General features: G+C 42.7%; 1 protein-coding gene across 1 annotated transcript in view; it reads right to left on the bottom strand.

Annotated features, from left to right (window-relative positions):
• Nucleotides 1–20,219, bottom strand: part of adcy6a (adenylate cyclase 6a) — a 32,446-nt gene extending 12,227 nt beyond the window's left edge. Inside the window, exons 1-3 of the mRNA XM_070839321.1 lie at nt 20,087–20,219; nt 16,431–16,688; nt 15,365–16,304 (exon numbers count right to left, since the gene is read on the bottom strand). Coding sequence (XP_070695422.1) covers nt 15,365–16,304; nt 16,431–16,450 — 960 coding nt within the window. The 5' untranslated portion in view covers nt 16,451–16,688; nt 20,087–20,219. The remainder of the gene's footprint in view (nt 1–15,364; nt 16,305–16,430; nt 16,689–20,086) is intronic.
• Nucleotides 20,220–27,206: the final 6,987 nt, after the last annotated feature.

Below are 27,206 nucleotides of genomic sequence, written 5' to 3'. Positions count from 1 at the left end.
TTCTCAATCTTTCTGCTCATAAGTATTTATGATCAATACTTGTACAGTATGAGTCTGTTGCCACAATTGTGTGCACACTGACATCTCCTGGGTGAAAATGAAATTACACAAAAGCAACTGTAACTGGACCTTCAATTCACATTTTTAGCACGCATATAACAACTCTGTACATGAAAAGAAAGGGCAGCTCTTGTTCCATGTTCACTGGTACCATTTTTATTCTGTTTTTAACCCTCATCCTAATAAATGATGCTTTGGTGTGTGGTTTCAGTCCAGTTGTAGTCCATTAGACGCTCAAAACATTAAAGAGAAGCTACAATTTACCACACCTTATGATATACGTGAAAGATGTTTTGAGTACAATTTGTTTCATTTTTGTGAATATATTTTTTGAATTTTTTGAAATTCATTCACATGTTCTCATTTTAATAATCTTCTAGCTGTTGAGCTCAATAGTGTTAAAGGATATTTGTAACATGTTATGTGCTGAATTTGTACACTGGCTTCCTTTTTGAGGAAAAAGCTCAGTGTTATAAGAACAAATTCACTAACATCCTCCAGAGAGTCATTTTTGAGCTTGACTTCCTTTGTTTACTGATAAGCTATAAATTAACTGAATGCATTTACAAATAATTTGTAATGACTTTGATTTACGTGATTTATTTTTATTGCAGTATGAAATGTCAACTGTTGTCTATTTATTCTCTGTGGTGTTTACTTCCAGCCTCTCTTTCACGGGTTCCTGTATTTACAGCTTATTTATCACTTTTGTATAGATGATACATAAAAATGACTTAATGAATCGGGTTAAAACTGTCTGGTCGGATGGTTTCACTGACAGTGATGTGTCCTGTTTCCCAGACAAGTTTAAATAATCAATATTGCCTCACATGGAATTTTCGATCAAGACTTTTGGTATAACTTTAACTATTTATCTAAATACATTTCCAATTTCTAGTATCAATATTCTAAATGTTCTAAACCTGGACAGGAGTTTACTGCTGATGCTCAAGTGTTTTGATCACCATGGTCCCTTTACTTATTGATATTTCACTGAAAAGGTTAGCCAAAGGTGTAGAAAAGCAGTCTAAATGTAGAAAAAAAGGGTTGTGTTTGAATCATCTTACTCTTAACATAGTATATACGGCAGGACAAACAATGATGATAAATTTAGAATATTTGCTAAAAACCTTTGACTCTTACTTTGAAATTTGTTCTACTGTCTAAATATTAATCACAATAAACGCATTTAAGGGGAACTCATGTTAACAAAGAGAATGAATTAACAAAAAGTATATGAGGTGGCTACAAAGAAATAATGAGAATAGCAGTAGAGAACTAGAAAGTGCAATTTCTGGAGAAATTGCGGTGTGAATGCTGTCTGCTGCCGCCGCCATGCCGCTCCGCCACTGTCACGCTGAGATGCTGCTCTAATGTTGCGCTGCTCCTTTCACGCAGCTCTGCTGCCACCTGGTGGCTCAAACGTCAGTAATATCCTGCTGCTCCTCTCGTGCTCCCTTACTGATGGTACTGTTTTCATTGTAAAAACTGAGCACATGGTGAGGAGACACTTTTACCAAGAGAACACTGGAATGTCCGACTGTCCCTGAACGCCCCTCGTCGGAGCTCTGCTGGAGCTCCTTCAGTCAGCTGAGCTCCGTCTTACAGAGACCTCTGAAAATGCAGGTTTTATTCAAACCGGTCCATGTCACAGTCATAAAGTGCAGACCAGTGGACATAAGAGATTCTCCTGAACACGTAGATGTAAGCTAAGGTCTCTATCTGGTGAAATGAGCGCTTGATAGCAGGTAAGAGAAGTGTTTCTCTCTCCCTCCCTCCTCTGTCATTTTAACATGGCAGTCAATGAGCCGTTCGGTCCGCGCTCCCGTCGCTCCGAGGCTCGTGGGACACGCTGCATGCGTTTCTGTGTGTTGTGAGCCACATGACTGCGTGTCCAAAGACTTAAGCTACATTTTGAGTGATAAACTGTGACTGTGGGTGAAACGGTTCGGACAAAGCAGCGAGTTAAAGACAAAAGCTTCATGTGATTTTTCTGCTCCTCCACGCTCTAGCGATGACGTCACTGCTCTACACACTCATGTAAAATGAGAAATAGGAGGGAGAAACTTTATTTTTTTAAAAGACGACTGTGATGAAATGGTGAATGGCACAAAGGAGGTAAACGTATGAAGGAGCTGTGAGGGCTAGAAGTCGGGTGAAGAAATTTCAGATTTGGAAGCTACTCTCCATTCATTCCTATGGGGAAATTTTGACAGTTAATATGGAATATTATGGAAACTGTAAATATTACAGATGTGAAAAGTCATTGCCCTCGATTCCCGATTGAGCTGCACGTCCTCCATTGGAATGAAGTTTCTACCTTGAGCGGTTTGGGGGCTGAATCGCGGCAAAAAATGCGGCGGAAGAATAAGAATAATATATAAACTTTTTGGAACAGAAGAACATAACAACAGGTGTGAATGCTTTCAGCATTCACACCAATAAAGGTGGCCCAAGGTGGCATAGTTTACAGAGTATCACAGACACAAGAATAGAAACAGATGGGTGACGGACATGTGAGTTTAAAAAGAAAGCAAACAAGGACTGAGGTAAAAAATAGAACAGCGACATAATGGACAACAGATAAAATGGAAGACTGACAGATGTTGAGGGCAGGAAGGAAATTAGTGGTAAGGAGCAGGATGAGGAAGGAAAAAGACAATGTGAGGATAGAAGAGTGCGAGTGAGTGAGATCTGCAGAGAGAGGGAGAGCAGGACAGATATAGGCCACAGTGACATTAGGCAGATGGCTCATAGCGCTCAGCTCTGTTTACATTACTCTCACTGATCAAGCAAAAACAGCCATCAGACAAAAGCGAAACCTGCAGCGCCATGCGAGTTTGCAGGTGAATGAATCCTCTAAGTCTATACGTGCTCCTATCTGCGAATACGCGTCTTCTCTGCACATGAAACGAACCGCAGCTACTGTCAGTATTTATCTGTTGAGATTCACTCATCGTGCGTATCACACTCCATGTGTCTGAGCCCACAGGCTCAAACTAATTGCTTGCTTTTCTCAAGAGGGCAAGGGCTACTGGGTTTACAGAGTACACAGTGAGGTCCTGTGTTTACGCAGCAGCGCTCCACCTCTTTAGGAGCTCTGCTGGGCAGCGTTTACCTGTTACCTGTACGTGCTACCACGCTCCCAGTGCGAGGCCGCTGCACCTGCTCATGTCCTCCGATCTCGGCAGCACACTCATTTATCTAAACTCATCACTTATTACTGTAACCTGCCGCCCTTTCCTGTGCTGGTTTGGTCCAGCGGCATTATAATCTTACCACTACGCATTATAATCTTCATTGCTCACTCCCTGTCAGGTAGGGTTCATGACTGAGTTACCAATATGATTACGGCCTCCTAAAAGGGTTGTGCTCAGTTTGTGAAGACTAAAATAAACCAGGAATTGACCATCACGTCACTGGAAAAATCATTTTTATTTATTTATTTATTTATTCTAATGCCATAAAAGCAGTCGTCATTTCCACTGGGGTGACATGATGGAGGCAGCCAGCCCGTCTGTGGAGAGGACCTCGGCCTAATCCCTGGATATCAAAATGGCATTATGTAAGAGCTGCTCAGATCTAGACAGGACAGGCAAAACAGCACTAATACTGGCTATTCAGCACAACATAGATTAAAATGTATTTTGTCACAAAAAGCACCCAACAGCTTAGAGAGGCAGGCTTAATCAATAAATGATCAACATGGCTCCGTGCTAAATAAATGACCACCTCTATGTTTAGCACGGAAGTCTGTTTTATGTATTATTCCGGAAAAACCCCGACAGTAAAGTAAAAAAAAAACCCCAAAAACTGAAACGTGCCTCTAACAATTAACATTTTTTTTCCAAACAGCTACTGAGCTCTTTATTTAATTCTCAAGACATAATCTGAGATATGTAGTAGCATTTATAAAAACTTGATTTCAAAATTCTCATATGTATCCCAAGTTATACAAATTTATGATTTTTGGGGAAAAGTGTATAAAATGCTTTGGGTCTGATGGAGTGTTTCACTCAGTGTAAACATCATAACATATATATTTGCAACAGCGTAAGATAGTGTGAAATTAGATGATTTTACCAACCTTAAAGCTATTTAAGGGAGAAAGTGAATGTTAAGAGCTTACAATAAATTAAGTTCATAAACTTTTTCTCATAATACAAATATGAAAATGCAAAACACAGTTGAGGCTAATAGGAATGAAAAAAACACAAATGTTAACCTCATGGTGGCGCTAGAAAAAAAGTCAGTGGATCACTAAAGTCAGTGGGATTCATCCTCTGAGGACCATGAAGGTCAAAATTTCATGACAAGCCATTCAGACGTTGAGATATTTCAGTCAGGACCAAATGCTAACGTTACATCCCCAGAGCCACACTGATAGCATGTGGCGGTGTAAGCCGCGAATTCAGATGTTTAACAACAACAAGTGGCAAACGAAACAATGATCTCCACCCGCCCATCACTGGTGATGCCTCAGCAGAAACACTACCCATCCCCTCCCCATCCAGACACTCCTCACCACTCCACACCGACTGAAACCCCTCTGAAGCCACCGTCTCTCCAAGTTGGAGGAGCAGGCCAGGATAGGAGGGGGGCTAATGGAACATTCAGAAACTTTATTTATAATATTTCTCCTCCTTTATGATGGATTTAGCACAGCAGCCATGTACTTTAGCAGGAAGTCTGTGGTCCTGACAGGGAGTCTATAAACATTGACTTTTAAGGCCATCAGGGCCCTTTTCAGACTGGGAAAGAGCTTTCTCTAAGGAGGGGAGCGACTGGGGATGAACTGGATATTTAACAGCATCCTACAAGACAGACACAAAAGCACTGTAAGGGGATAAGATTATTCAAAATCAATATTCTTATATTAACAATGAATCACAGGAAGGTTTATGTGTGTGTGTGTGTGTGTGTGTGTGTACATGCAGAGGCACAAATTTGGCAGGTCGGGGAAGCTCTTAACATGTTCCCCAGACACCAGGTATTATTACTGTGTCACTTCATTTACCCATCGCCAGTCAGCTGACAAAATGAAAAGTTTGGAGGCTTAAAAATTAGGTGACTAACCAAAAGCATTTTTCACTTTAAATCCTTGCAGATCAGCTATAAACAAGACAATTTTTCAAATCAGATATATTTTTCCAGACACATGCTTTGTCTCTTATGGCAGCCAGTCAGGCTAGAAGCTGTTGATATGCAAAAACAAGCTTTACTATGATGTGAATGCAGGTATTATGCTCACTTTCCTGGCTTAATATTGATGTTAAAGAGCTCATTTTGGAGCCAGCAGTCATTATACACCTCTCATGTGTGGAAGATGGAGATGTGATGATGGTGGTGATTTTAAATATAACTCAGTGTTGTTGAAGAGTCTCTCTCTCTCTGCGTGTGCTTCTTTCTCAGTCTTGTGAAAGGTTCTGCTTAGTGTTGGCCCGAGACTCACACCCACGGAGACTGTGAATTATCAGAGATGGCAGCGCAGCTTTCACTTAGCAACTATCACCCACATTCCACAGCCTCCCTCAAAAGACCTGCAGTCCACCACCCAGGTTCAGGGAGGGTGCAGCGTGGGGACCAGCTGAGGAGGAGGAGGAGAGGAGGGGGTAGTAGAGGTGGGCAGATGACTTTGTCTTACAGGCTCATTACAGCAACATACCGCAGCCAGAACACTCTGTATTCTCAGTGTGTTATGCCCCTAATAACATATTGTTTTCACTATTAATTAGAGCAGGGCGATAAAACAATAACCATAATCATCTTGATAAGATCTTCCTCAATAGAAAATATAACAACACTTCAATAAATGCTTGATATAATTAAACCACCCATACACCAGGAGAGGGGGCACTAATGCACCTTAAACGCTAGTTTCCACTCGCCATTAAACAGAAGAAGAAGAAGGCGAACTGCTGATCATGTTGCAGGACTAGGGGCATGCTTACAGTCACCGTGGCTTGTAGTCCAAACAGAAGAAGCAACATAGCAGTGAGCGAAATATGCAGCAGCAACACTGAAGAAAACCATAACCAGCTTGAAGCAGGATGAAGCCGTCGGCGGCAAGAAAGGTCAATCGGCTCCAAGAGTTTGGAGTTTGGCTATTAATGTTTACAAATACTTAATATTACGAACTGTATTTACAATTTACAATTAACCTCTGGTTGTTTCAGCATCCACACAGGAGCAAAAATCACCCTTTAAACTTGAAAGAAATAATGACTTGACATTTATCGTGATAATAATCGATGCCGGCTGTAGCTAGTCAGCTAATAAAGCTAATGTTAGCGTCTACAGTTGGTTGAAAACACCATCTTTACCTAATTCTTAATGTCGGCAGGTGATGCTGACTGTAACAATAACATTTTTAAATATGCACTTGATGGCTACATGGATGATGGTACTAAAGGACTGAGGCTGGAGCTACACATCCCCGGCTTAAAGTCAGGATCCTCACCTGTGGATAATCCATGTAGAGTCCTGGTGTTATCAGTACAATAAGGAACAATGTTAGACAAAGGCCTTTGAGGAGGAGAACTAAACAGTGTGCCTCTGCCAGTGAGACTCAACGTTAGCCAAAACTTTGATAGCATAGTACAGCGGATGTGCTTGTCATGAAGAGAGATGTAACTACATATTGTAGCTAGTTAATCATGTGCCTTGGAAGAAGCACTTGATTACTACTGTAGGTCGTGGGCTAATTAGTCTGACATGTTAACGATTGCAGACTTCAGCTGAAAGACACACTGCTTCAATCAAATTTCCACCTTCTTTTCTGCTGTGTTAAAGACAAATATCGCTCATGCTCTCCGCTTCAACAAGTGGAAAAATCCAAGACTTGACAGATGTGCCGTGCTTAGTTACGGTTGCTAAGCTATGATTGGACAATTGCTGTTTCAGGGAGGAGTTCTCGTAAACTGTCAATTAATCAACTAATCCTTTCAGCACTGCTTCACTTCTTATGGTTTGGAGCTGCATTGGACTTCTGAGGTCACGTAAAAACGCTGAGAACAATATTTCATGCCGGCATGGAAAAAATCACTTAGCTGGACCGTACAGTCCAGGAAACTGTGTGGAGAACAAGACGTTAAATTATAAGACCTATTCCCAGAGGGAGCAATGACTGATGGGATATTGTTGTTGAACCGGGGCCAGTGAGAGTGCAAGTTAGAGCTGAACGGCCTTTGAGGAGCATCTGGAACTCCTTAGAGCATCTGTGTTAGATCAGGCTCTGTAAAACACACTCTTAGCATCCCAAACACAATGCTTTGCTCATGACAAACCAAAAGAGTCTCTCCTGTAGGTTGCCCCTTATCTTTCCTAGAGAGCGCTGGTTATTTATTTCCATATTCTTTCATTTCATTTATTTTTTCTTGCCTCCTCCCGCTCTGACTCGTGCTCACTGTCACTTTTAGCCTTTGTGGAAGAGTCTCTGTATGTGTGCGGTGCCAGGCAGCTGCTGGGTTTGTGTACTCAGCCTGAGCCTCATGTCTACACACAGCTCGCACTGCCCTTATCTGAAATGACCAGAACCACATCAACAGATAAAGAGTCGAGCCCCGCCCGCTCACTCTGCTCCCTCACTCAGCCGGGTGGTCTATACACTGTCTGGAGGTGTTCGTCAACTGGTTGGCTGCCGTAGCTCACGGAGACGCATTTCAGCGCCATCAGACATTTGTGTCTTACTGTGGAAAAACTTCACATGAAAATTAATCTTTAAAGCTGCAGAGAGAAAATACATATAAATTTATATATATTTTGGCGCACAATCACCTGTACAGTCTTGTCATTTCTGTAATTTGTGATGAGCAGCAGGGCAGAGATTTGTCCTTTCTCAGGAAATCATTTTCCAGGAGATTTCCTGGACAACATCAATCAATGTTTAAAAGGTAGGTATTCTTAGTTTCTGAAACCTGCCGTCAGTGACATGAAGCAGTGTCATTTAAACAACTACAGCTCTGCACCACTGTGATGTGGGGGCACAAACTTTCATCATTTTGATCATTACTTCTCATTTTCGTGGTCTTTTAATTGCAGTGAATAGTGAATGCTGTGAATTAATCTTTTGGTTTATATTCTATTTAGTCTTAAAATGTGAATGTATAGAGTTTTGTTGATTCCCATCACAGATTTACATGCACAGGAAGGAAAATGTTGACATGTTTAAATATCATGGATCAGAAAGATATCCTCGCTTTTATCTATTTCTGGTAAAGAATCCAACTAAATAGACTCACTATGCTAAGCGCCTCGCGGCTGTAATTTTCACATCTATACACTTTGACACATTGCATTATGGAACTGTTTGCAGAAAGTACGTTTTTCATTCATCATGGGAATTTTGTTAAGGGCAATATGTGGGGCATAAATTTCACACTCAGATAGAGTAATAAGTAATAAATTTAGAGCACTGTACAGTAACAGAGGGATTTCAGACACAGCATTAGTTTCACATTTCACCAGAAATAATTAACGTTGAGATTTGTTCTAGCAGCGGTCAATAAAACATCTAGATTTTTTTTTCCAGTTAACTAATTCAGTCACATGATTCAAACTGTTTACTGTAAACTACATTAGCAGCTGGAATCTGTGGAGGAAGTTGTGTATAAGATAAGTCACAAAAGAGCAAAAAGCGGGCAGCTGATAATATATCTATGACTTTTTTTAAACCGGAAGTGGTGAAACCGTGTGGCTATTGTTTTTGCTTCCCAAACTGTAACTTATTCAGAAAGACAGTCACAATATATTTTATCACAAACATGTTTTTTCAGCTAAAAAACACTGAATCCAAAGCCAGTGCAACTCTCTTCCCCTGTCCCCACTGGTATTTATTTTTGAGTGAAGAAACATTTTTTTATCTATCAACATAAAAGTATGACTGATGACACACAGATTTCTATTAATAATTCTATTTGTTGGCTTTTCTACTGTTTTAGACATCTTTGAGTGTTTTAGAGACAGTGCACTGAAACACAAGACCACAGACATTACATGAATAATGTACAGCCGGGTAGTGAACGGTTACTTGTAAAGTAAAGCCAGCTGTCCTGATCACACTGACCATGTTCAAACTCTTTTTTTCCTCAGTCATGTTTCTGTAAACATGGACGGAGACATGCTGGGGGGCCTAACACTGAAAACTGCACACCACACACATTTCTGCTGGCAACCAGGCGGGTGTGACTACTGTGGAGAGAGTGTGACTATTAAAGTATTCTGGCATCGCAGTTGCAAAAGTGTTTTTGTTTAAAGAACAACAAAAAGAGAGCAATGGCTCTTAGAGGAGTTCTGTCAACATTACAGGAATGTAAAGGAGTTGTAATTAGCGATAAAACCAATTACTTGTGCCAGAAAAAGAAGCTCATAGAAATAACACAACCACACAAGGTCAGTTATTCAGTTTTCTTCAAAATGTGTGATTCTCTGAGGCCTACAAGCACATCCTGCACTGTCTCCACATTACTGGGGCAACATGCACAGTCATGGCGAGCTGACCAGAGATAAGCTTCCCTGAACCAGACAACGGGCAAACAGCATCCTGTGCAAACCCCCCCCCCACTACCCACTACCTCCACTCATGACCTCTCCTCTGTCATCGCCATGTTTAATTATGGGCCGTCTCATTTCAACAGCAGGGGGGAAGAAAACAAGGCACGAATGCATCCGAGCAGCCAAACAGCAGCGTGTCTAGAAAGCTTGGACCCCTCTGACGCCCACCCCATCGAGCTTTCAGATTCTCAGAAGGAGAAGTGAACAGCAGAAATCAATTTTGACCTGATTTCTTTCTTCTTCTTTTTTTTTTTTGTCTTTACTCGAAGAAACCGTTACCAAACTGTACACCAGCAGGCTGAACTGGGTCTCGGCTGCTTGAGTCGTAGTTGTTTCCATGGCAACCGCTGGACCAGCTGAACACAAGCACTGAGGGAGACACTTAGCAATGCTGTTTATGCCCCATCATTCTCAGAAGTGATGCTAAACTGACAATTCATTTTCCAGAGCTCTTATTGGTCCACTGATTGGCTGATTGGCGGTGGAGGCATGTGTGTTCAAGTGTGTGTGTGTGTGTGTGTGTGTATGTGTATTTATGTGCGTCTGTATCCATGTAATCTCAAACAGGCAGTTACAAACAAGTGAAATGTATTTACACGGAGAAACAATTAAGCAATGAGAGATCAGATCACATTCAGGCACATCAATGCTTAAAGATGGATACACTGCAGCCTGTCTGGATCTTTTGAGCAAAGCAGTGGTGTGTTTTCTGTGTGTGTGGGACCCCATCAGTCAGCACCCATCCTGGTTGTGAGCAAAGTGTACATGTGACAGGTATCCTCGTTAAAATGCTGCTGCCGCGTTAAACACACAAATTATTTATCAAGGAGGCAGTGGAAGGACTGCGTGGGGAGAATATCGGATTCTCCTCCGATCACACCGCCTCGCTGCCTCCTCCCTCACTCATACAGGGTGTCTTATTCTATAGCAGCAGCTTTGCACAGGTGATCGTCACAGGCTGACACTTCCTCCACTTGATCCAAGTCTCCCATCTTAATGCACGATGCACACAAGGTTGTTCCAGCGCCGGTAGCTGTTGTGAAACTGTGAACAGCTGATACAGTTGATACGGTGTGAGATTTACTCTGCTTAAAATGCATTTATTCTCTGTACAACATCCTGGAAATTTGAAAATTGAGTAAACAGCCATTTGGAAAGTTTGACGTGAGACCATAGTGGACTTGCGTATAAACTAAGTGCATTACTACATGAGCAGCACACTGTTATTTAAACTGTATTCCCTTATCTTATCTACTGAATAAAAAAAAAAACACACACACACACTTTAAACACAGAGAGGGAGCTTGACAAGGAGACCAGTGAAACGTATTGACTGCTCTGGTCAAAGATGAAAGATCCATCCCAAAATGTGTTACGTTACGCTTCATTAAAGTAAAACAGAAAAAGATAACGAAGCGGATGTAGCATGTGTAAATGTACTGTACAGTATTAGCCTCTACACCAGTGTAGTGTTTCAGGGTATGTGAAAACGCAGCCCCATGTGCATGCAGAGAAAAGGGGGTTAGAGTGACCTGCCTGTTGCTCTGACGCAGGCTCTGATAAGACTGTTCCATGTGACGCAACAGTTAGCAGAAACGCCAAGGGCCGGGTATTTTTAGGAACCAGTCTTTGACCTCTCACAGCACTTGTGTCAACAACATCCACACAACAATGCTAGCCATTGTCGGTGGCCATAGAGCAAATAACGCTGGGCTGAAGAATGTACAATTATGAGACGTTTCTGTGACAAAAGCCAAAAAATTTCATTGACAATTCAATCAGCCGTGTGCGTGCAAAATAAAGTGCGGTCCAGCAGAGTGACGTGACTTAAGCATGCTTGGGCTTTACCGGTACGTTTTGCTGATTTAATCCTGCACAGAAGCACATTCTGTTCATGTCAGTATGCACACTCAAACAGACACCCACACTCAGAGGCAGGACAATAGTTTAGGGGTGTTACTTCCCAAAGAAAAACAAACAGCAGCAATTCTGACAAACATTCAATAGAGACTAGAAGGGACGGTGTCAACTATAACAAAGCATGGGATGGTGGGTGGGTGGGTGTGTGTGTTTGTGTGTGTGGCTGGGTGGGACACGCACATGTACATGTATACTGTATCGCTACGGCTAATTGATTTCAGCTGAGGAGTCTGAGGATCGCAGACATGGCGACACAAAAAACACAAAAAGCAACAGCGGAGTGACGCTCACATGCGACTGGGCGTCTCCGTTGCAAACCACGTTTACATGCTAAAGCTTTCATAGATTGGTGCTTGTTTTGAAAGCTGTCCTGTATATAACACACTCCTACATACTGTAGTTTATGATTAGAGCGCGTACAATAAGACGCAACGTGAAGCTAAGAGCAGACACTTGATTCTACTGTATGCAGCTGTAAAAACACACATACCAACCAACGCCAAGAGCAATACAGCTTAGGAAACAACCAGATGGACTGCATGTGTTTTGAAAGGTTTGAAGGGATTAAGGGCCATAAATTTTAAGAGACGAACATGAAATAACTGAGGCAAGAGCCTCAGTTCACTCTGGTCTTACATGCCAGACGCTGTTAGAAACAACAGAGGACAAAGACAGGAAAAACCCAGGAAAGATTTCTATTACTTAATTATTTCTATAACTCTAATACCCATTTTCATGCACAAAAATGCAGTAATTGCATTCAAAAACTAGTAATAAGATTTTTGTTATTACATTATGGCAAATCCACAGACAACTTGGTTATAAATCTTGAATATTTCTCTGCAAGACAAAATATCTACAACTACATGAGCAACATTCAAAAATTAAAGAAAATAAAGATCCTTATGAATTAAATGTATGTATTAAAACAGTCAAAAGACTGCGCCATCAGTACTGTGTGAGTGTGGTTTGATCAGATTTGACTGACAGTGAACTGCCAACAAATAAAAACAACCTACACTACTGTCATCATAAAATGTTGCTAAACTGATGGGTGCACGAATGTACCTGACATCACCTTTTTCCAAACTAACCCACATCACACAAAATTGTTGTAATTGTGACATAAATAATAGTGTTATTGTGTACGACATGGCTCGGGGTACGTTTCCAAGGCCTTTAGAGAATATTTAATGCAGTTTTTCCAGTAGTTGTGAGGTCACACAGCTGCTGATCCAGATGTGGTGACTATGGCCAATGCTCACGTTAACCCCTGACCCTTTGCACCGCGTTTCTGAGGCTGGTAAATCGGAAAAACAAGTTAAGAAGCAAGTGTGCTGCATGTGATCCTCATATCCCGAGCATTTACACTCTTTACGTATGTGAACTATGAGTTTGAACAGAATCTACAGTCCAGTATACAAATAACACAAATGTCATTACATTTATCAGCTTCTTATACTTTTCCAGAAATCAGCACACTTGTGCTACGGAGAAAACAGGCCAGAGATAGACGCCCAGAATCTAGTTACAGTCCCAGTCAACAGTGGCCGCTCGCTCCACCCAGCTCAACTCCACAGATCCCCCCTCGATTCATCGTTTAAATCTGCGGTGCCAGCAAACATGGTCTCTCATACGCAACTCTATCATTATCTGCATGAACACCAACAGAAACCCGCTGAGGTTAATGAGTTATTGGAGAAAAGAGGAAATACTTGCACACAAGCGTAAGGCAGTGATTGATGATGCTGTTTTACTGTGTCACACAGTACACAGGCGACCTTAGGAATAAACAGCATTGCTGGGCTGCAGCTATCTCATGACATTCATTCACTTAACGGTGGCAAACAATGTTGGAGCCTGTGATGGATTGCACTATGGTATATCATGCATGATGTTACAGAGAGACACAGCGGTTACTGAGTTCCCACGAATCTCTAATCTAGACCTGTGCTTCAGTAATTCACTTAAAATAAACAATCATAATATCATAACAAAGTGATCTGTGTATCTGGGTTGTTTTCCAAGAATCTGCTGTAAACTACTGTCTTTTTATAAAAGCCGGTCAACATGTGAAAGGATGTGTTACTGAATGCATTCCTTGTTGTAATAACAAGGACGTTACAGTGACAATCAGTGATTCATCATTAAGTCCTATATCCCCCTATTGTTTTCATCTAATGGCCTTCCCATTAAGTTCTCCATAACTTTTCCCAAAGGAGATGACAGTTCTATAGCGGAACAGAAAGCAACCAGCCACCATACTGCCCCCCCCCCCCCCCTCCCCTCGACCTCACCCCCGTCACCCCACCCTTGGAGAAAAGTACAAAGCGTCCCTTGTGTGAGAGCACAGAGACCTGAGTGATACCGCTTTATATCATGGTATTCTCCCACTGTCTCACTACAGCGCACACACACTCACATATACACACACACACGTACGCGTGCGGACACACAGCCAGAGCGGTTCATTCAGCCCACTGACCTTCAGTGAGCCCCTTGGTCCTTGGCATGATGCACAAACAACACACTGTACAGCAAGACCCATAAGCCCCAAAGTACATGTGAATACGCAGATACAACATGGTGACAAAACACAGTAGAGCGATACACGCAGCGTCGGCTGTGCTGCCAGTTCTCACGGTACAACACCACCCATCATAAACGTCATGACAGAGGACTTTAAAAGCACCCACAGATTTAGCGACGTGACAATGTGAGAAGTTAAGAGAGATAACGTGTCTCTACAGATCACAACTTTATGTTTCCTGATGTATTTATCAACTACTTCAACCTCACTGTTTCCAATTTTCCATTTTCAGTAGCTTTTGGTTGTAACTTTGATTCATCCGCCTATTATTTTGGCAATTAATCAATTAACTGATTATCACTGATTATTAAAATGGTTTCCTATGGACTGTCAATTAATTAACTAATCCTTTCAGCTCCACATTTTTTCAACCCCTTTGCAACAATAATACAACACAATGGACTTTATTTAGTATCTGTTTGTTTGGAGACGTCACACACTTAAATGTCTGTGAAAACTCTCTGTTTAGATTTGGCCCTGCATATGATGTCACAGGCACGGGTCTGTTGATCATGTGACCTCCTTCAGCGGGCTGACGGTCCCGCCTACTGAAAACATGAATCCACTTTGTTTTCTGCAATGTGGCTAACACTAGCTGTGGTAATAGTATCGACGGTGCGAGCGAAGCACACAAATTGTGCTGGTTTGTTAAATGCAAAAACAGTACGTAGTACGCAGTATGCACATTATGAGAAAAATTAGTTTTTGGACATTACAGCATGTAAACATACTCTATTCAGAACCCCAAATACAAGTATTAACCTAACATTTGTCTCCTTTAAGTGAAAAAAAGTGTGCTATGCTGCTCCTCATCTGCTGGATATATAACAACTGAACCACATGGACAAAATGGGGAGATTAATCTATTTTGTTTAAATGTATATTTGCAATATGGCATCAGACATACCACCCTGACCCTGTTCATCATATGAAAGATGGCTGTTGGCTGGACGTAAGCGATTTAAACGTCTCCACTGCCACTTCTTACCCAAGTGAAAATGTGCTTAATGTCAAAACGCTAGTGTCTACAACTATTAACAGGTTGCTCTAGATCTCATCAATCCAGGTCCTTAAAATTAAGTTATTTGGATTTCAAAAATGCTTTGTTACACAACATACATTTATGCGGGAGGTTGTGTGAGTTAGAAGAGGTGAAACTTGATCCACCCTGTTCACCATCAGTGTCAGTTCAGGTGACCCATAACAAGTAAAGACACCAGTCACACAGTCAGACGCTCTTACCTGTTTCCAGAGGAATTTGTCTTCCTGATTGATCTGCCAGGTGGTGACCACGTGTATGATGGACAGCACTGCTCCGCTCAGCACCGCCGCTCTCATCCTCACAGGCAGCAGAGTGTAGATGATGTAGATGAAGAACACAGACCACCAGATGCCCTCCGAAGCGCTCCTGGGTGCCACCATGAGCACCCCAAACACCTGTACCGACAACAAGACTCCGATCACCAGGTAACTGACCATCCACATGTAGTCCTGGTGGAAGCCATTGCGGTTGCACACTACCATAAGAGCCATGAAGAGCGCCATCGCCACCGACAGGGCTGACGAATAGGCCACGTGAGGGGCAGCGTGGACACAGTGGAAGGTCAGCATGATGCCGCACACGATCACAAGTACCCCCATGAGCATGGTCAAGGAGCTCTGGTTGAGCCTAAAGAAGTAACGCTGGTACAGGCGCTCCAGTTTGCGAGACTGGAATTTTTTCGACTGGAACACCTGCACCACCCTGAGCCAGCAGTCCGCAGCTGTCACCACCCCTGCTGCGCCGTTGGGACCCTCGTCGCCCATGTCCCCGCTTCCTCCGTTACATCCCCCTTTCCTTCCTTTCAACTCCCCGTCCTCAAAGCCCAAGTCGACCGATTTCAGCCCCACCCCTTCCCCGGGAGCCCCTCCCCGTTTGCCGTAGTGGTCCTCCTGCCATCCGCAACGGACGCCGAAGTTGCCCCCGCCTCCCACGGCCCCTGCCACCCCTCCGCGATGGTGCTGATGGAGGGGGGCTCCAGAGGGGGGCTCCATAGCATCTGGGTCCCGCAGACAGCTCATGTAACGCGGGTTGCAGAGAGATGAGCCTCCCTTCCGTTTGGACTTCTTGCCATTGCGCTCCCCCCACGCAGTCTTGCGGTCGTCCACTCTGGCGACTAGGAAACCACTGAACCAGGACATTCTGTGTGAGCAGAGAGAGGAAGGTTACAGTACAGGATCAGGTCAGAGACAGACAACAGCTACAGCACGGATAACACATGGGGGGGCTGTGTCCTCCCCTGTCCACCTATAGGAACTGTTCGTTTACCTGTTGGGGTTCTGGTACATGTCCCAGCCCTTTCCCCTGCAGCCGGTTCACTCATTTATCCCCGTGGACGAAATTTTGAAGAAGTGAGGAGGGGTGTGGAGGCCACACTGCAGGGCCACGAGACTGGATGGGGTCAAAGGGTGGACCAGTCGCTTCACAAAGCTCCAGATGTTTGTGCCAGAGCCAGTGATCAGAGACCAAGGGTAATGAGAAGACCAGTCTCTGCTGTCAGGACTATCTCCACGGCATCTGCGGGGTCTGTTGGAAAAATCACACATACAGACTGTGGAGTGACAAACAGGAAAGGGCAGTGCACAAATAGATCTGTGATGGTGTCATGGTTGATATTTGAGCAGCGCGTAGATCAGGTGAGACACATCGGCTCATGATAGTAATGTGGATGTCTTGTCCGGTCTGCCGTTGATGCTAATACTCATATTAATGAACAGGCCTGACCCACATTTAGCTCTTTCAATACCTTGTTAGCAAAGATCTCATTCGACCCAAATCCGACAGGAAATAAAATGCACATGCATCTCATTTCCTGGAAAACCAGATGCACTTGAGATTTCGTCTCATGTTTAAAAAACGGAGACAGATTCATAGGAGAAGAACAAGAGATGAACTTCCTAAACTATGGGGGAGGTGGGGGTGGGGGGAAGAAGAGGAGAAGGGTGTGGGGGGGGGGCATTAGGACCTAAAATAGCTTGAAGGCTCGGTTTTTTAAGGTGAACCAGAACTTGCTCAATTTGACCTCTGTGTAAAAACACCCTCTAGTATAAATACACAAGAGCATTTTGAAGTCAGTTGGGCTGAAGATAAAGAACGACATCTTCGAGCTCTGTTTATTATCACAATCAATGATAAAAGACGAGTAATAAATACAGATAAATGCCACTGGACAACAGGACACTGTCAAGACAAATATCAGGGCCGTAACCGGAGACAGCGCATGACAGGATCTGTGGGCCCTGCAGTGCTAAAACAAAAGTTGTTTAGAAATTACTAGAAAATCAAGTTACCAATACTTCCCTTTTAGCATTACATAACATAGATGATATATATATATATATATATATATATATTTAGAGATACATGCAATATATATAAGAGATACATGCAATTATATCAGTCTGGATGTTGCTGGATTAAATCTAAGAGGAGAGAAGGACAGAGAGTGTCGCATGTAAATTATATTCTACTGTCCATTTTATCTTTAACATCCCCGTCTGTGGGACACGACAGCTAATGTTTAACTAAAAAGGTGTCTGTCTTAATTCAGTTTCTGTTAAAGGCGTAGCATCAGTGTGTGAAAGTGTCGCATGTTTAATTTGTTATGTTTCTATCTGATATATTTTAAACCATAAGGACACTGCTCGTTATCTCTTGCCACTGTGTGTGTAATCTAAGCAGTGTCTTGTTGGGTGTAGAACATTCATTCATTCATTCATGTATGAGCCAATACTGCTCTTATTAAGCGGACCGAGTATTGACCAGACCTGTGTGGGCCACATTAAATACAGTTGCTTCGAGGTTCCGCCATAATGGGCCAGCCACTCTGTTTTGGCTTCATGTTACATTACAAGAGAATGAGCCAAATGACATCCACGTGATGAAGTAAACAGATCTTAAATTTGGAGAAAGGAGAGCACTGGAATTGGACTGAGAGTCTGTATCGGCAGATAACCTGAGCTGAGGTATCGGGAAAGAAAAAGTTAGATTGCTGCATCCCATTTATGAGGCTCTATTGTGGTTGTGGCTGTAGTCCTGGCAGATAAGATCTAAAATACTCCCATAATTGTCTCTTGGGACTTAAAATGGGAATTTCTGATATTCAATTGTAGGTTTATGCGGACCTGAGCACATTTTATAGCATTTATATCTCTGATATTTCTGATATAATAACCCTTCACCATTGTTACAATAGTGGTTAATATAATAATAGTATAGCAGTGTATTCATATCTTTCATCCTGATTGAATTATAAAACACATATGCCTCAGCAACTGCTACCAGCTGATCTTACCAGGCCTCCTGACGCCCTGAGCCCCACACAGCGCAGAGAGACGCGCAAACGCAAAGCAGCCGCCGCAGCTGCTGCGGCTGCGGCGGCTGCTGCTGCATCCGCCTCCTCGACCGGCATTTTCACCGGAGAGGCACGCTGTGTTGTTGAAGCAAAAATAGCATTTCCTCGCTATATCTTGCCTGCATGCGCCTTCACTGGCACGTATCCGTCCAAGCCGTATCCCTCCTCCCTGGCAGCAGATCGACAAGATTCAAGGAGAACGGACCCCCTCCTCCTCCTCCTCCTCCTCCTCACACACACCTCTCCTCTCCTCCCACCTCCTCCCTGGCTGCGTCCCTCACTCCCCTGCACAAGGTCGACCAGCTTGTACCCATTTGCAAACGTCGCGGTGTTGCCAGTCGCTTGGTGTGTGTTTGCACGGTGCCTGGCTGCACTCTCCGGTTTCCCCCACTAGCGTTAGAGGAGGGGAGGGAGAGCGGGGATGGGAGGGCGGGGGTGACTGACTATTCCTGGGGGACATTTTCAACCGGACAGCCGCCACTCTGGCGTTACAGCCGCAAACAGCGAGCATAAAGTCATTCATTTGCGGGCTTGTTCCAGTTAGACAAGTCCGACGGTGTGCATGCATGTCTCTCCCTCTCTCCCCCTCTCTCTCTGTGGCTCAGTTGTCATCCAGATGATACAGATGCGAAAACAGATGAAGCAATTGGGGGAAATCAATTATATGCAACGTGTTGAATGGGCATTTTTTGCATTTTCTGTTGTAATCATGTGTCATCCGGTGCATAAATGCCGTGCACAGGCAGGCCGAGTGTGAGGGCCCGCATTCAAACAGCGTAGGCTTCTTGTTACATAACACCGTGGCCTATGTGACAACCATAGCGGGGACCATAAAACCATTCCGTTACGTCCACCAGACCAAGTCACCGCACACAAACACGCCTCTGTCAACGATTTATTTCTTTGCAAATGTCCTCCAGCCTGCAGCAAAGCGAGAGTACGCACGATCAGTGTATTGATGAGCTTAGGCATTGGGTAAATAAACAGGTATAAACATGTTATTGCTGCTGCACATTCCTCAGCATCAGTCAGTGGATGGAGGGCTGGCGTTGGATAATACTCTAAAACACATCATTTACAGCCCCATGTGCGTGTAGTGGTCAGCAGGATACAAATGGAGGCGTTTCAGTTTAAAGTTATGAGATCAGAAATTATCTGTGAATCATTTTGAGCGTCACACGCGACCTGCGAGCGGCTCCAGCCCCTGACTGTAGCCCATCAACACCCCCCAGGACTGTCAGCCTGTAATAAGCAACACAAACGCACTGTGATGCAGCTCATCCCTTCTGTCCCCCCCTGCACAGATATGTTGTTATTGGCCGCCAGTGGAAAACATGTACTGACCGAGTATCCTTTGGCCACCAGCACCAGTGTGAAGCGGAGGCCTTGCAGCCACTGTCGCCAGCTATGTCATTCAGTCCCGCAGAAATGGTGTACTGACGGAGAGGTGGCGGAGGCGTCTGCACCTCAATGCAACAGCGTTTGAGACGTGTGTGTGACAGTAGGACATATATTATATATGTCGGCCTGCAGTGTGCAGCAGCAGTCACTGTCAGAAAGACGGACTCACCGTGATCATCTTCTGTTTCTGCTCCCCGACAGGACCGCAGCTGACAATCCGATTCCAGCGGCCAGGGTGGAGGACCATTTGTAGCCCAGCTGTCCGATGATGGTCCGGTTAAATTGGTCACCCTGTGGTGGATCTCCTCCTGTCGTCTTCTCGCTCCACTCCCTTTCCTCTCCTCCCCCTGACCCTCTCGGCTCCAAGCACCACTGTCAAGACGGGTGGGAGACACAGACGGCAAGCTTCCGGTTGATGATTTCAAAGTAAAAGCCTTGAAAACAGCAGAGATGGAGGGGGGGGGGGGGGGGGGGGGGGGGGATCACAGCCTCTAAGTAAGACTGGTGATGCTGCTATGTAAAAGGACTCCATCAAAAGTTTGAGTCATGCATTTAAAAAGCTACTTTCATGAAAATATTGGTACTTTCATGTCTAAAACGTGTAGCCACAGCCAGCGCTCATTAGTTTCTTACTACAGTGACATACTTGCAATATCTTGCGCAATACGCACATGTATATATATTTTTTCTCCTATTCCTGTATTGGGAGGTGTTAAGACTATTTCTTGACCAGGACCAGTGACTCACTGGTGTTTTTATTGTTTGCTCCGACAGTCCAGCAAATGAGTCTCAGTGAAAGAGTTATAGTCATAGTATAGAGTCATAGTTTTTCCACATTTGTACAGATGACATGAAAACATTTTGGACGAAAAATTACCAAATTCAAATAAAACTGACATGTAATAACCTCTGTTATTGTGACAACTAACTAGATGGCATAAAGATTTTCTATTCACTGAATAGTTTCATGGTTATATTGTTAGAATTAAAAAAAAAATTGCCTAGTTCGTAATATTCATTTAATTCTCTTTGAAAACTGTCCATAAGTAGACATTCATCCATGTGCCAGGACATTGGCAACAACTCTTTCCTTGCCAGTGATTGCTGGACAATTTTATTTTCAGAAAAGTATCAGTTGTATCAGTGTGCATTTAATTAGTTTATTACACACTGGTTTGCGTGATAAAAATGTCTGAAATTCATAGATATAGACTTATTATATTAGACTTAATTTAGTGTGTTAATAATTAAAAAATCATAATAAGTTTGCGTTACAGCAGGACTTTCTCTCCGCATTTAAACAACCATGTATCGACCACTGCTGGCTGTTCACCCCAATCTCAGTTTCCTGTTGCTTTTATTTTGAAATCAATCTCCACTCGGTTCCGGTTGTATACTGTCTGACTTTGGGTGTTTTGATGCAGCTCTCCTCAGCCCAGGCGCGCCGTTGCTCACACCACTCTCTCATTCCCACTTTTAGTGACTCGGCACTCCCTCTAGAGGTGAAGCCGAGTCTCCGGCGAGCCGGCCAGTCAAACACCACCAGCTGTGAGCTCCAGCATCCGTCCCAGAAGAAAAAGAAATAGACTGATGTGAGGAGGTTCACGTCAGCTTACATGTTAATTATTATTAACGGAATTCAGTTTAGAAATCATGTCAGGCTGAGTTTGTAATATCAAGCCAAGATTACTGATTAATATCATACGACACGGGGGACCAGCTCAAGATTTTAAAAATCTAAAAAAATGTAAGTCTCAGATACAGTAACAGCAGATCCATCAGTGCAGACAAACCATATAATCATAGTGAATCTTTTGGAATTGAACCAGGCTCATTAGAGTCTGATTCTTTTTTTTTGTCTGTGGCTACACTTAATTAGACAAGTTAGAGCTGTGTTTAAGCAAAGCAGGACTGCAGTTTTGGAAGCCGCAGAAGCAAATGTAGTTACAATCATTCATGTAAGAATTGACATAGGACACCTGTCAGGATCACACGGTCGGCCAACAAAGCAACACTGTCATTCCTACGGCAGGAAAAACCAGACAGTCTAGTGAATGGATTAGGAAAACTGACCATCATATTTACATAGGAGCTAATGAATAAGTGAGCAGCAGGTGGCAGATAACAAAAGCAGTCAGGTGACCAACAGAGATGGAAAACTCACTGAGAGCATATAGTGGACAGGTGTGTCGGGAAAATTAAGGTGAAATTATGCTTCTGCGGTTTGGACAAAAGCAAATGTGCACACAGGTTCGAATCCGCCTCAGGTGGTTACTGAAGAGGGGGGAGAGGAGGTGTAGGTGTGACCACTGACAGGACCACCCACATCCCTTCATATTCAGCTGCTACACCATCTGGAAGGCCTTCGATGAGCCAGGAATGATCGCGGGAATTTCAGTCTGGGAACAGACGACAAGATCCAGACCCAGGAAAAATGACAAATTAGCGTGCATGGATCAAAGCAAGTGGGTGGCTCGGTTGTCAACAATAGCAACGAGAAATATCACAAACTGGGGTGTCAACCCCTGAGGCAGGCGTGGAGGGGAGCCAGGAGACTGGCAAGACAGACTGGACTGCTCATGAAAGCACTTTGGGCAATGAATTGCCCAGAAGAACTCAGGGGTCTGCCAAGATGCTGGAGCAACAGGTGGGGTTACTCAGGCACAAAGAGAAAGCTGGTTCCAGACCTCTGAATCAGCGCCCACATCTCCAACTTGTTCAGTAACTCAGACAGAAAAACAGAAATCAGCTGACTTGTTGCTGAATGAATGGAGTGAAACAGAGGAGTAATCCGGTCTGATTAGCAGGTTAGCACAAAGGAGGCAGACTACAGAAACTCAAAATAACGTTGCTGCACAGTCTTACTTAAACCAGGCAATGCAGAACCTCAAACATCTCATCTCAAAAGAGCCAAAGCAGAAAGTGATCAGACCACAGGTTAATGGTAGTAAAAGACCAAGGCCAGCCTGGAGAGCGGCTTCACAATGCAGGGTTTGGAAGATACCATCTGGATGGTGATGCAGACAGCAAAAACCAAAGAACTCAATGGAGGTCTAGTTCAAGGCATTTTCAGCTTTAGGTTCTCATAGTCGCAGGTAGACAGGCAAGATCAAGCAAACAACTCAGAAGTCAAAGGAGCATCAACAACAGGTAGTCAGCTTTGTAATTATTGTGTACATAATGTTTCTGTGTATATAGGTTTTCCTCTGTATATATTATGTTTATTTAATTTTCGATTTCTTTAACTGTGTGCTTTTGTCTGTCCCCTTGAGCTGCTGTAACAGCAAACTTTCCCCATTGAGGGATCAATAAACAATATCTATCTAAAAGAGAAACAAAAGGACAAAATGGTCTAGACACTGTGGCAGCAAAGTAGAATGTATATCTCGCACATTTCTCCATATGCATATATTGGGGACCTATGTTTTTTACACTCATCTACATTAGTGTGTGAACATTAGATAAGTCAGGGAGCCTCCAGAGGAATGCAAAGTGAGGATATAGTTACAGCTGGAGAGTCAGTGAAGTCTGTGGCTTAGTGTTTCTTTGCCAATGCATCCCCCACCCACTCCCGTTTGTCTTGTCCTGTCTATGCAGTCAATGGGACTTACAGAGATAAATAAAATTATGCATCACACACCAGGGGTGCTACAAAAAAATCTGCCATGTTTGTATTTGGTAGGGCATGTGTAACTGCAAGGAAACACTTTAGGAGGTTGAGGACAAGTGCTTAAATGCTGTCTAATCTACAGTTAGATGACAAGTAACTTGTCTGGGACATGTTTAACCCACAGACTGTATAAATCAGGTTAAGCCTGGCTTAGCAGTTATCTAGCATAAAGAAACAGCTAGCATAGTCACAAATACACTACAAACTATTCCAACAACTCTACTTGTTACACATCTGTTGTTCATTTTTTTAAGAGTAGAAATGAAAAATAAGACTTTGAGGGCAAGTAGTTGCCTCCCAATTAGAGTTATTTCCAGACCAGCTACAGCAATAGGCTGAACCTAGTGACTGCAATACCATTAGCACTTCAGCTAGCTAGCTGCTAGCTAATGTTATTGCATTTCACTGTTAGCTAGTTAGCTAAGCTAACAGGTAAATTAAACCATTTTATAGTTAGAGGAATTTCACTTTAAACAAAGCCTAAGTGATCAGTCTCAATGCTAAGAATATGTTTGAATTAATAAACATTTGCCCAGTGGGGGCAGCAAAACTCTAAAACGAGCTGTCGGCCACAGTCCTGACAAATTTAAAAGTGTTTAAAAGTTGTTATGCTAACATGTTAGCGCAGACTTAAGCTAGCTGACGTTACTTACAGACATGGAGCAACATTTCCGTCGTGTTTGTGTTTAACACCTGATATGTGTCGAGTCCAGTATTCACTCTCCTTCCAGCTCTTTGGTCTCCAAGAAAGCCCTGAGACAATATCTGGGTGTTTAACTCAGTGTGGATGTTTGATTTCATTTCACCAGGTAGTAGCTCAGCCTCAGACTGTGAGGCCTGCTGCTGTCACAAACCTTTATCACTGCTCTCTCGTGAACCTACAAGGCGACTTTTAAAACTACCTCACAAATCATCGTCAGCATTTCTCTGCTTCAGTTTTGTCTTTACGTTTTAGCTGACACGTATGGAGGACGATGTCCCCTAGAATTAAAATTAAAAGGGAAAATTTAAATTACAAACTAATATACCCTCCCCTCCAAAAGTATTGGAACAGTGAGGCCAGTTCCTTTATTTTTGCTGTAGACTGAAAACATTTGGGTTTGACATCAAAAGATGAATATGAGACAAGAGATCAACATTTCTGCTTTTATTTCCAAGTATTTACATCTGGATCTGATACACAACTTAGAAGATAGCATTATTTGTAACAGAACACCAAATTTTTAGGCGAGCAAAAGTATTGGAACAGATAGACTTAAAATAGATTAACGTGAAAAGAGTTAATATTTAGTTGCAAATCCTTTGCTTACAATAACTGCATCAAGCCTGTGACCCATTGACATCACCAAACTTTTGCATTCTGCTTTTGTGATGCTTTTCCAGGCTTTCACCGCCTCCTCTTTGAGTTGTGGTTTGTTTTGGTAGGTTTCTCCCTTCAGTCTGCTCTTTAGCAGGTAAAATGCATGCTCTACAGGGTTGAAGTCTGGAGATTGACTTGGCCAGTCTAAAACCTCCCACTTCTTGCCCCTGATGAACTCATTCGTTGTTTTGGCAATGTGTTTTGAATCATTATCTTGCTGCACCATGAAGGATCTCCCAATCAGTTTGGTTGCATCTTTCTTTAAATTGACAGACAAAATGTTTCTTCTGAGTTCATTTTGCTGCTGCCATCATGTGTTACATCACCAATGAAGATGAATGAGCCCATCCCAGAAGAAGCCATGCAAACCCAAGCCATGACGTTACCTCCACTGTGTTTCACAGAGGAGCTTGTATGTTTGGGATCATGAGCAGATCCTCTCTTTCTCCAAACTTTAGCCTTTCCATCACTTTGGTAAAGGTTCATCTTTGTCTCATCAGTCCATAAAACTTTGTCCCAGAATTTTTAGGCTTGTCTCTGGACTTTTTGGCAAATTCCAGCCTGGCCTTCCTATTCTTCTTGCTAATGAGTGGTTTGCATCTTCTGGTGTGGCCTCTGTACTTTTGTTCACGAAGTCTTCTGTGAACAGTAGACTGTGACACCTTCTGTCCTGCTCTCTGGAGGTTGATGCTGATGTCAACAGTTGTTTTAGGGTCTTTCTTTACAGCTCTCACAATGTTTCTGTCATCAACTGCTGCTGTTTTCCTTGGTCTACCTGTTCGACGTCTGTTACTTAGTACACCAGTGGTTTCTTTCTTCTTCAGGACATTCCAAATGGTTGTACTGGCTATGGCCAATGTTTGTGCAATGACTCTGATTGATTTTCCATCTTCTCTCAGCTTCACAATTGCTTGTTTTACACCCATGGACAGCTCTCTGGTTTTCTTGTTGGTTATGCCTCTAACTATAAATGCAGTCTGCACAGGCAAAACCCAAATCTGAAACTGAACGTAGACATTCAGCGCTATTTATTGTTTGAATAATCAATGTAACAGGACACACCAGGGCAACAAAACACACCTGTCAGTCACATGTTCCAATACTTTTGCTGACATGAAAAATGGGTGGGTTCAAACAAAAGGTGCTAACTTCTAAGTTGTGTATCAGATCCAGATGTAAATATCTGGAAATAAAAGCTGAAATGTTGATCTCTTGTCTCATATTCATCTTTTGATGTCAAACCCAAATGTTTTCAGTCTACAGCAAAAATAAAGGAATTGGCCTCACTGTTCCAATACTTTTGGAGGGGAGTGTATCACAATATCAATGTCACGTCAATATTACGTTTCCATTTCCGTTTTTTCTTTTTAAGATTTAATAATACACAATTGTCCTGAGTACTCAAAAATTATGATAGTTCATTTCCTATGTAAATGTACATGCTGGAGGTGGGAAAGCAGTAGGAGTATCAAAAGTAATTGTACTCATCTAATCTGTTATATTTAAGCATTGTTTTAATGCTGTAGCTGTTTGAGGCGGGGTTGCTTTTAAGTATTTGTATTGATTAGTTGTATTTGTATAATGGATCATACCTTAATAGGCCAGAGTTCTGTATGTAAAATCATCAATCAAAGTAGTTGTCAGGTACATGCAGCTGAGTAAAAAGTAAAATATTAATTTTATTTCGATTAAATAGCATCAAGTGGCAGATAACTGAAATACTCAAGTAAAATACAAGTACCTCACAATTGTACTTAAGTGCAATACGATAAATGTACCGAGTTACATCCAACCGCTGATTAACACTTATACCTGCCTGCAGCTACATTATTGTCTGCTAAACATTTTTAATTATTTCTGATATTGTATTTTTCATTATTTTTGTGTTTCTTGTGTTTTCTAAAATAATCAGTACTTTACTTACTCTCTCACTTTAACAAATCCACAGATTTCAAAGAGTTTAATGAGCTCTCCAAATTAAAGATACCTCTAGGAGAAGAACACAGGGCAGATCTCGCTGCAGATCTATGTGTCCCAACCTGAGGGACAATGAATGACCTGATGGGGACTTCCTATAGACACAATGTGTACTGTAAGTAAAAAACACTAACCTATCCCTGACCTTAACCATCACCAATTATTTTGACACTTTTAGTTTTCTCAATAACAACAACACAGTTCAGAAAAACGTTGTTCCCCACAAAACACTGTGGGCCCCAAACTGTGGGTGTTTTCAGTTTTCTGGCCCCACTAAGACGA

Source organism: Pempheris klunzingeri, chromosome 11 (genome assembly GCF_042242105.1).
Source record: "Pempheris klunzingeri isolate RE-2024b chromosome 11, fPemKlu1.hap1, whole genome shotgun sequence".
Taxonomy (NCBI): domain Eukaryota; kingdom Metazoa; phylum Chordata; class Actinopteri; order Acropomatiformes; family Pempheridae; genus Pempheris; species Pempheris klunzingeri.
The sequence above is the reverse complement of the archived record's forward strand: the minus strand, read 5'-3'. Positions and strand labels throughout refer to the sequence as shown.